Raw genomic sequence first — 11,944 nt, forward strand, 5'->3', positions numbered from 1 at the left:
AGTAATTAGGAATGACACTGAACCTCTCGATTCCATCCACACCCATTCTTTTCTGTCTTAGGTTCTTTTAGGTCTGCTGTTTCTAGGTTTCCTACCTTTTGCAAGTTTTTTAACGCTAATTTATAGGAATAGGCCCTATTTCTTCAAGGGGTGTTAGAGTTTTGGTGAGAACCTTTTTCTTACAAGTTGTCGTTACCATGACCTCTCCAGATGGAGTAGCATAACTCAAACTTAGCAGCGGTTTCAAGATTTCCACTAGAGCTGGAATATTGTTGCCCAATTTTTCAGCACAAGGGCCATCAGGTTTAGGGTATCGTTTATCAGAAACTAGGCCTCCTAATTAGTCAGTACCAAGAAATATATTTTAGTTGATAGCTCACAGTCCAAGAAAAGATCTAGCTACTACTAGATAATAGTGCTCTCTTTAGTTTTTCTTCTGCTGAAATTGCAAACTTTATAAAAATATCTGTTTGTAGTTAAATCTCCAATATCACTATGCTTCATGGATTGGTGAAAAGGACTTTATGAATCTTGCTCTACAAGCTAAAACTGAAATATTGATGTGTAACCTAAAAATATTGAAAACAAACAACGTCTGTTGTAACTTTTATAAACATATAAATACATTTAGGTAATTTCAATTTTTTTCTGATAATCTAACGATCGCTTTAGAAACAGATACTTTACAGTTATTTATGACAATAAATAGTTTGAAAACATTATTTCATACCTTTCATTCTTAATAAGTGTTGAACTGAGAGATTTAGGATTGGATTCACTCCAGTCAAAAAAATGTAAAATAATTCATGTCCTTAATTTCTCAAAAGAATAAAAAGAAAAACAAAGAGAGAACAATTAATATTTTAATATATTTACAAAATCTCTTTAAAATATAAAATAAATAAATAACAATAATTTATCAGCTCAGTAGTTTCTTTAAAAACTATAACATCATTTTAAAACATTTTCTTTAATGATAAGGAATTACAATAGTAGAAATAATAATGTTATGTATATAAAAACGATATAATACACCATGATTGTTAACATAATACATCTTATTAATTTAATAACAAAAATTGCAAATCAGCATGCAAATTAGCATGCAAAATCTGCAAAATATATACTTCCTTAGGTAAACCTTAGATAGTAACATTAAAATCATACAATGATGATTACTATCGTTGATTGCATGTTCAAAACTGAGGTGAGAGGAAAGTTTAACCATATTCAGATAATGATATTTTTACACAATTAAAATGTTCTCACTTTACGGATTGGGTATAAAAACTCCTGTTGGCACTTAAAAAATGGCTATAGCACAATAATGTTATTACACTTAATGTGGTTTGTATATAGATTCGTCCCAATACATTTTAAGGAACCCTTTATTGTGTAGCCTAATTGGTACGCACTTGTAATATGCACCTGTTCACTTAATAAGTTAAACCTCATCATTTTCATATGGATGTTTACATTCTCCACATTGTTGTGCCTTTTGAGGTACTTCATTGCAGCTAGCACTCCACATCTGGTTGTGTTATTCTGAATTGATTCAAGCGAAGTTGAGCTTAGTTGCCATTCATCATATCCTGCCTTACGATCTTGTGACATTAACTTGATATTGAATGACGATATTCCATCATTGTCACAGAATCACCTTCCAGCTAATAACTGTTGATCTTTCATTGTCTATGGAGGGTTGAGTCGATTGAATCAAATTTGAAATTCCCCAGTCAAATAAACGTTATTCCATTATGATAGCTGTTCATTTTCTGACAATAGTACTGTCATCGCATATGCTCAGAGTAACTGCAATCCAAATTTGCGATTTCGAGGTGATTATTGCAGCGTTCATGAGAAAAAATATCAAAATTGGACCAATTCCTGTTTGGAGCACACTTCTTAGATATTTAGAAGTCAACGTCCTTTCCCTTTTCCACATAGATTCATTGGGATTTGGAGGATATTCTGGCGGAAGTGTCGTTCGTACAATATGACCCATCTCCAATAGAAATTTTGGCCACCACAGAGTTCAAAAGCATAACCTCAGTGCTGGTGTAGCTCATTATTTTAGTATTAGATAACAGAGTTCTCTCATTCTCGTTATTATTAATATTCTAATCCGTTTAATCTATGTTTAACCTCTGTAAAAGTCTTTACCGCTGTATTTGAATATGAAAGGAGTCCTTGTTGAGTGATTTTCCTTCGTCCGCTGCCGTTTAGTGACCTTTGGTTGTAAAGGTCCTGGAGATGTCACAGACGACAAAGGTGGTGGGACAGGAGGAGACGGCATTGAGGCATCTTCGGTAATGCTCAGCTGCGGAGGACCAGTAACTTTCAGCTTTTGGGTGGCGATCTTCAGGGGGCGGTCAGAAGTGGTCATCAATCGAATAACTGTTGCCTGCGCGTCTGTTTCAGCATCCTCGGTAGTTGCTGATTGTTCATCGGAAGGGAGGTTTTCCAGTATAATGGCCTCAATTCCTCCTTTCTTACCTTTTATGAGCCTAAAAATAAATGGTTAGAATAAGAATTATTGCATATAGTGCCTAATTAATCCTTCCTTAATCTACGTTAAAAGCAACAATGTTATTATTTTATACCCCATATTAATTGTTACGGGATGTAAATATATATTTAATAAATTTAATAATAATAGATACTAATTTAAATTTATATTTAACAAAGATTTCTTCAGAATTAGGCTATAGTTCTTCTCTTTAGAAATTGATTCAAGACATATCAATAAAATAATATAAAGGGAGAAAGTATAAAAGGAACACCAAAAATAGCATACGCATTGAAAACAATTAACAATTTTAATTATGTTTTCCTTATTTTTAGATGTATTTGATACTTGAACTTGATACATAATCCATCGTCAGTGAACCACGGTTTGGCCTAGACGTCTAATAATTACAAAGGTGATCGATTATAGCTTCCTCTCATTTTTATTGGATTGATCCACACCGAGAAATTTTTTTTTTTTAATTAACATTATTTGAGGTTTGCAAGTAAAAACCAAAAATGGCTTCTAACTAACGGTTTGACAGACAGAGAACTGGTGGCGCTTGTTTAGTACCGGTTTTGGAAAGAAAAAATCCCACTCAACATGCACTAACTTAATCCGGCAACTTAAGTTTAAAAAAATAATAATCTGGCAAACGTTTTGTTGTAAAATGATAATTATTTCATTTCCGGATTTCCCAATTCATCGGTGTTGTTTTTTCATGGTAAAATGGGCTAATTTTCACAATGAATGAAATTAAAAAGGAATTTTTCATCAAATATTTCTATAAAAACTTTTATAACATATTATTAAAAACCATGGTTATGTCAATGGACTGATGGAATGAATTAAGACTATGATTGATTCCAACAGTGTAATGATTATCATGATCCCTGCTTAAATAATAATACTGAACTTTTAAACATAGGGTTACACACAAATCCTTTTGAATTAGAGAAATATATTCTAATTGTTCGTATAAATAAAGTGTGCTTCCTTATAGCGGGTGGATTTTGTGACAAAATAAGGTGAGATTTTGCTCACCTGTACTTAAATCCTCCACCCACTTTCATCTCCCGTTCAACGTTCACAACAACAATCTTCTGAGAAGGGGAAACATCTTTCTCTTCTGAATCATTCGAAATAATTGCACCCAAGAATACACCAACCAGGCAGAACTGTAATCAGAATGATAGTCATAAGATATTTAAAACATAAATTAAATACTTTTTTTTTGTTATGAAAAAATTAAATTCATCATTTATTATGTTTTATGTACGTCTCCAATTTGTTAATGTGTTTTTTTTTACAATAATGTTTTTAATTATGTAAAAATAATTTATTATCTAATATTTATTTTATCATAGTTCTTATTGTGAAATTTATTATTTTATAAAACAAAAAAATATATTTAAAAACTAACAATATGTAGGTAGGTAGTTTTAGTAGTCATCATTTATCAACTCAATATAGTTTAACAGAATTTTACGTTAAAAACATGGTCAGGCATATTAAAAAAAAAAGGAATAATGAATTTAAAATCCTTGATTTATATATTAAAAACCGTTGCAGAAAGATCGGGTTTGGTGTATGTATCGCATAATCTTCTATTACCACTTTACTTTGCGTTAAAATTAATCCTTGCTCACTTTAAAAGATATTTCTATATTATTCACTGTGGCAATTCTTTCTCATACAAATTTAGCAAATGAACCTTTCAGGACAGAATGACGAACTCCAATTTTAAAAATTCTCAGAAGAGTACTTTCTAAATTATTTCCTGTTTTCAACATTTTAATTTCCATATTTTTTTTTCTTTTTCAAAAGTATACTCCAAAACATAACTGTTTATTAAAATTTACATTTTGTTCTTAACCATTTATTCAATGCTAGATTGTTAAAGAATGAATATCGAAACTACTAAAAAATGATTTTATAGCGTTAGTCATTCTGTCATGCTGAAAGGATCATATCCAGGTTAAGTCAAATTCAAAAACTATTTAGTCAATAACTACAGTGACAGGGAAACATTTATCAGACTGGTGAAATGGAAAAATTCACTGCGCACGTGCCCCTCCTTCCCCCCTCCCACTTTTTATAGTCAAAGCCATGTTAAAACAAACGTTTTTTTGTCATTCTCTCGTACCTTCTACAATTTTATAGGTTAAAATATTTTTTTCTAAAATCTTTACCTATCAAAAGGTCCATAATACACCTGCATCTTTGCTATTCCTTTATTGTGTTTCAACAATCAAAATATTCATCTGTATCATTAAGTTTATTATCATATCCTTTCATAGTGTATGTTTATCCATATTTCATTAGTAGTAAAAATTTGAGAGCGTGCAGTATCACAAACAAACAAAATTAAAAGTACATTAGAGGAAGCTATTTTGAAAATTTTAACCCTATAAAACTATTTCAATGTGGAAAACACCTTACCGATATTTAGGATAATTGAATTGTATAAAGATAGACCGAGTTTTATCAACATTTTTATAGCTGTTTTTGAGTATTTTTTTAAATATAATTATCAATATTTAAATAATGAAAATTACAGCTAACAAGTAAGTGTGATATTTGTGAAAAAAATAGTGATATCGAAATATTAAAAATTAATTTTTATCCATTTTGTCGCTAACATTTACTATTATTATTTATTACTTACATATGTTACTTAAATAATATTTAATTTTTTTTTGTTTCAATCCTAGACTTTACTTATTTGCTGGCAAGACTGTCCTCTTCTATTTTTTTATAGGAATTTTTAGAATATGATTTTATATTTAATCGAGTTAATATAGCTTTTATCATAACTTTTTCACTTAGAATAGACTGCTTCTGTTGATGTCTTCCTTACACTTCTAATAAATAAAGTATTGGAAATCTTGATATTTATAAATTATTTTAACTTAAATAATAATTTATGTGATTTGTTTGGTTCGCACCTGAATGAACAATATAACGATCTGGACTGGAGTGAAGTTCTTGGATGGCGGTTGTTCCTCCCTTACCGGGAATTTTAATTCCCGCTCCTCTTCAGGAGTCACAACTCCCATAGCGTGTGTTTCCTTCTGCATCTTCCACTTCTTAAACCACTATAACGATTGAGAGCGGCACGCCCAGACCACTCTTATAACCGGCCTTCTCCGTTGCGTTGACTGACGTCAGTGAGATGGAGATAATGTCCATTGGTGGGGAAGGAGACGGTATTCCCGGCTTCTCAAATAGAAAATTACTATCTGCTGTATTCCTACAGCTATTAAAAAGAGAATGATTTAAACCAGGAAAGTATATCATAGTCAAATATCATCAACACACGTGATGTATGAAACCCAACAAAATTCATTCCAAGATAATACAAAGATCTGCATAAATAAACCACTAAATTGCATATACAATATTTTTTTAATCAATATAAAAATTTGATATCTTCTTGTGAATAAATTAGATCATTTTGTAAGATTTATGAGTAAGGATGTCTAATCAGAACTTATTCCGTTTTTTATGTAATTACACACCTTTTTTACATCCAATGTTTTCAAAATTGTAAAACATTATTGTTACATTATATTTATGATATTATAATTAACTTTTTATTATTATTTTCATCTAATTGCAGATGAAAGACATTGAGGGGCAGATTTTAAATTCAGTTATTTAAACACGTTAAATAAAAAAAATTCATAGAACTATAGTTATAGAACTAAGGTTGCTTATCTAAGAGGAATCATTTGATTTAATATTTACAAAATATTATCAATTTATACCGTAAGTAGTTGATACATTTTAAATTGCAGCCACAACTATGTTGTATTGGATAGTTGTCTTGAATGACCGTCCCATCCTCTACTGTGTTAGTTGCGTGTATACAATTACCATATAGCTTATAGAGTAGTGTGGAAGATATAATGGTTGAAAGTGGTATTTGGTACCTTTCAAATTGTATATAATTAACTTTATTTATTTAATACCAGATTGGCTTGGTGGGTCTTACATGGCTTATGTAAGAGGCACATTTTTTTTTTTTAATTTTTACAATTGATTATAGGGGATGGGGAGGGGTTACAGTCTCAAAATTAACTTTAGAAAAAGTTTATTTGCGAACATTAGTCAAGTAACTTTAATCGAAGCGACATTATAATTTTTTTTTAGAGTTTTTAATAAAATACTATGTATATTATATACGCTTGTATATGTGTGAATGAAACCAGTATTTATTGACACAAGGGAAAGCAAAATATTTGTTTTACTGATGTGACTGAAATAAAACCATCAGATGTAAGAACACAATTTGCCATTTTAGATATATATTTATTTTATACTTTTTTGCACTAATTTTGTATTTTTTTCACTCAATCTGACACTCATGTGTATGAAAGTGATATTTATAAACCAAATTCAACACTAGTAAAATTGAAAAGCACAGCTCGTATTCAATATTAATAACTATTGCTTATGTATTTTTAAGTTGAAACTTCCTACTAGCTACTTCTTAAGTTTAATGAATAGCTGTCATTTTTTTAGATAGTTAATTATAGATTTTTTATTACTTCTTTTAATTATTGCAATTTTATGTATGGATTGGATTTATATGAGTACATTTCTGAGCTTATATCGAGTTCTATCTATGTGCTCTAGAATAACCAAGATTTTTTGTATAGCGTGAATGAATTACAGTATAATGAATTACAGATCTCAGCATTATTTATACATTTATAATAAAATACTATCATTACATGCATTTTCAAGAATTTTTTCATAAATATCTATATACTCGTATTGTAAACATTTTATAATAATAATGCTGATACATATAAATGGTATAAAATAAATCCGGGCAACCAATTTAAAACTTTATGAGCAATGCAAGCTTTAATAACCTTATTCGATGCCAAAAATTCTGTTGAACCATAAAATATTGGTATGAGAAAAATGATTACGTAATCACAATTTTTATGATTTTCAAAAGTCTAATGACCAGGAAAAGTAAAAAAAAAATATATATATATATATATATATATAATGTTTATTCTGCTGCCATCAAAGTTAGTATTTAAGGGTTTCTTGATATGGGAATAATGATTATTAATTTTGTTCCTGCCAAAAATACAACAGTGCAAAAGATAAGGAAGCTGTAGTGAAATTGGCAAACAGCGGGTGGTCTCGTTTTATCTTGTTAGAATTCAATATTTCTATTTTTTTCTCTTTTATTTATTCATAAAAATATTTAATATTTTGTAATTATGTATTGTTAACACTGATTTATTTTTTTCAAATAAACAAAATTAAAGATACTTTTAGATGATTTTTATTTCTATAATTCGTTACTTAAATCCTGTCTAACTATTTCAATTAAGATATGACCTAGCTTATGTTAAAGAATATTTAATTGTACATTGACATGACGAGCTTAATAGCATTTTGTGAGACAAGGATTTTTTGACTCGAGGGACCTTAAAACAAGCATTTCTTTCAAAAATTCTTATTCACAATTCTCCTCAATCGTAATACTGTCCCTTTCAGTATATTCCATATACAGGCGAAAATAACCAATAACAAAATATAACTCCACTCTTTCTCCTCTTCTGTATCCTTTCCTGCATAGGCCTTCCCTTTCGGGTGTAATAGTCAGCACTTCCCGGGGTGACCAGCTCTATTGGGAGGCGAGTTCTTTCCCTTTTTTCTTCTGGGATTTAAGTTTTTTCAAAATAAAAGCTACTTCTTCTTCCATTATTGGTGGAACTTTTTGGCCATTTTTCCTTCTTCTCTTATTTCTAAAGTTTCTATGTTACTTTTATAAAGTTTTTTGAAATATTTTGTGGCTACTATGCTCACATTTTCCCTGATCGTTACGACCTCTCTTCTATTGTTTTCCAGAGCACCCATCCATTGTTTGCATTTGGGCAGTTCTTTTTTAATTCTTTTCCTAGACCTGCTCTCTGCTAATATGTTTTCTATAATATTTATATTGTGTTTTTCCAGATCTTCTTTTATACTTTTCCTAATTGATTATTTATGGCCGTGAGAACTTTTCTTTTGCTTTACGAAGTATCATCTTTCTTTTATCCTTTTGCGAATAATAAAAAGTTCTTTAGTTTCCTCGGATAGTTTACATTTTTATTTCTTATGAAGCTGGGAACCTGTGAGATTGTATCATAAATAGCTTTAGAGTTGAGGTTATGTTTTTCCTGTTCAGTAAAGAGAGTATTTTCTTCTCTACACGTTTGAATGTTCTTAATATATTTTGAGAAATCCGTACGGAATTTTTCTATTTGGGTTTGTTATTGAAGAATAACAGTTTTATTTTTTACTTTAAATGGTCTCTTTTACTTGAACTTATCAACATATAACTCCGCTCTTAGCAGCCAGTGGTCTGTGTTAAAATTGAAACTGTTTATGATCTTCAGATTTTTGACTAAATTGATTTGATTAGTAAGAAAATAGACTAGCTCAAACTTGTGGTCTTTGGGAGAACACCATGTCCATTTTACCTTTGCTTATTTTTAAATAATGAGTTGACAATTTTCAAATGTTGACTAGAGCAGAAGTTTATTCTTCGGTAGCCACCTTCATTCCTTTCACCAAATCCCCAATCTCCCATAACTTGGTCTTCGCCATCTTGTTTGACTCCAATTCTGCCATTGAAATCTCCCATCACAACAATCCAATTATTTTTTCTTTTAAAAATAGACACTAATAGACTCAATTCTTCATAGATTTTTTCCTTTGCTTCTGTTGAGTCTTCCTTTGTAGGTGCATGTAATTTTACAATAGTTATGTGTTTAATAGGAATTATTTGTAATTTTAACACGGCTATTCTCTAACTTATTTCTTTAAATCCTATTATTCTATTTATAATTTTTTTCGAAACCCAAATACAGCCAACTGTTAATAAAAATACCCCTGGTCTTAAATACAATATTCATGCGCTGATATGGAACGAAACTCTTTAGTCCTTTAAACTATTATTTCTAGACCTTTCATTAATAAACGGTTTGGTATTTGTAGAAATACATTGTATTCATGAAATAAACCTATCTATTTTGTATTTATATTATTTATGTTTAGATTTGGTTGTTGACTTCGCATTAAACCATGTTTTTCCTCTCCACTCTCCAACTTTCCTCGTTTAATTAGATTCATACATTACTTGGAAACAGTCCTCTTTTTTTTTTTATTGTTTACTACTTAGGTGGTGTTGATGTTATACCCAACTTTCAATCTCGATGAGGATATAAGGACCAATTTGGGGATGATTTTAGCATTATTCACTCAAATTATCATACTATTATTTTTTTCAATTGCAAATTCTTTTTTTATTAAGACGTTTTTGTTCTAGTCAGTAAGAAAGGCTTTCCCCATCATAAACCTACGTCAATAGTATTCTTAGACGTTCTCTTACGACAATTCTTGATGAGGAAAAATATATAATGCACTTACATAGAACTTGTAATAATGCAAATGTCTGAAATGTAAAATATGTGCGCAAAATTATTAAATTATTAATTATTTAAGTGAAAGTCACCTTATTCATACCATAAACGGAAATATTATGAATATTACATTAAATTACTAAAAAAGTAAAATAAAAAACAATTTATTGAAAAATATTTAAAATTATGATTGTCCGGATGAAGGTCAAAAATGTTAATAAAATAATACTGAATACTACGAAATTAAAAAAAAATATTTTTCGACCATGTTGCAGGTCAATTTATCACGACTGAGTTAATGGATGTAGAAAATAAACATAAAATAAATTATATTAACTTATTACTAGTTTATTCCCTACCTGCATTGAATATTGCATGTTAAAGACTTGCAACATCGGTTGAAACGTTTAGCTAAAAAAATGTAGTTTTTAATTTTAAAAAATTGTATATTTTAGAGGTAAAAAATAGTTCCAAATAAAATACTTCCAATTTATCAATTCTTATGACATATATTTTTGTTCACAGTAATTATATATTCCTAAAAGCAACAATTATAAATCTTAAATATAATACAAAGGCCTGATAATTTTATAAATTGCATAATAAAAATACGAAGAAGTGTTTTGCCAAAAATCAATTGAACAACATTGAAAAAAGTGGTCAAATTGTCAAACCAATGAGGCTAATAGACTGTTTCCTATTTCCACATTTTTGGGATTTCGGGCCACTGTGCAAAGGTTTCACTAACAGCTATCTTAGTAAGTCACTACAGGTTCTCCGTAACGTGAGAGTAGTGAATGAAGCAAATTCGATAGTGGACGAAAAGAAATCTAAAGGTTTGTCAACAATAACCACAAATTCACTATAATCTACAATATTACTGACTTTTTTTATTATATTCTTACAGTTCTTAACTGATTTGTAAATGTACATGCTATTCCTATTTAAAGAAAATTGTCTATTATCGTTCAAAAACATTGAATTTCGTCTAGTTCAAAGAAAAGAATATAAGAAGAATGTTGCGAATAATTGGTATAAACAACAAAAGATCAATCTCTTCCAGTTGATTCCGTTATAAGCACTTTGTTTAAGTTTTTTTTCTTATGCCAAATTGGGAAAAATAATTTTCTATTTCCTATCTAGCAGCCTAATTATTAAATTATACCATAATCACGAAGTAATACAAAAAATAAAACAAATTTATTTCCATTTAACCTATTTTACTACATCACAGAAATGATCAATTTGCAATTGTTACCTACAGTTACAATTTATATGTTTAGACATACTTCTATTTTTTATTACATAATAAAAATGATTTTATGTTACATTTTATGCAGGTTCGATATCTCATTTATTAGATTATCAGATTTATTTATTCATTTATTATCAGTATTTTCATAAATCCAGTTTGTAACACATGGAAGTAGACTTGCGAATAATGCTCATGTAGTATTTTTTAGGTATTTATTTATTTTTTTTTTTTTTTGCACACCTGCCACTATTGCTGGTTGGCTTATGTGATTTCACGCATTATTAGTATCGTTAATAAGCTTAATTTTTTTCACTTTACTACTAATCGTAACAAATGGATTTTTACTGTTCTAAATAATTTTCTCGCCATATTAATAAGCTATCAATTGGACATCAGATTTAGGTACTATTTTCCCATCTATATATGTTCGGAAAAATATAATAATGTGTCAAACGTGTTGTTAATTTATAATTAACTGTTGTTGTAAACAATAGACTGTGTGCCAACAGTGTGTGGCGTCGTTGGATTACTGTAGGTCATTCCTTTTCTCTGATGAAAGAACAAGTCACTGCTGAATGATCCCTTCTTCTTGCTCAACGTTGTCGGTCTTCCTGTATTTTTGCACCAGAAGAGAATTTCAATCATATTTAAATAAAATTTAGAAAATCTAAAACTAGGGATTAAAAAGTTACTAACCACTCTCTCTCTCTCTCTCTCTCTCTCTCTCTCTCTCTCTCTCTCTCT

General features: G+C 29.6%; 1 protein-coding gene across 1 annotated transcript; it reads right to left on the minus strand.

The window, feature by feature from the left end:
- Positions 1-851: 851 nt before the first annotated feature.
- Positions 852-5,660, minus strand: LOC106691277 (uncharacterized). The gene is made up of 3 exons (XM_014436991.3): positions 5,458-5,660; positions 3,554-3,687; positions 852-2,507 (listed from the first exon to the last, which is right to left on the minus strand). The coding sequence occupies exons 1-3, from the start codon at positions 5,587-5,589 to the stop codon at positions 2,141-2,143; spliced, it is 633 nt and encodes a 210-aa protein (XP_014292477.1). The 5' UTR covers positions 5,590-5,660; the 3' UTR covers positions 852-2,140.
- Positions 5,661-11,944: the final 6,284 nt, after the last annotated feature.

Source organism: Halyomorpha halys, unplaced genomic scaffold (assembly GCF_000696795.3).
Source record: "Halyomorpha halys isolate HHAL.00 unplaced genomic scaffold, Hhal_1.1 Scaffold2203.1, whole genome shotgun sequence".
Taxonomy (NCBI): domain Eukaryota; kingdom Metazoa; phylum Arthropoda; class Insecta; order Hemiptera; family Pentatomidae; genus Halyomorpha; species Halyomorpha halys.

Excerpts from the sequence above, each read along its gene's own strand:
- LOC106691277 (XM_014436991.3), bottom strand. The coding sequence starts at position 5,589 with ATGCAGAAGGAAACACACGCTATGGGAGTTGTGACTCCTGAAGAGGAG. Across the intron at positions 3,688-5,457 it reads TCGTTATATTGTTCATTCAG|TTCTGCCTGGTTGGTGTATT; the intron begins GTGCGAACCAAA and ends TTCTGATTACAG. Across the intron at positions 2,508-3,553 it reads GGTGGAGGATTTAAGTACAG|GCTCATAAAAGGTAAGAAAG; the intron begins GTGAGCAAAATC and ends ATTTATTTTTAG.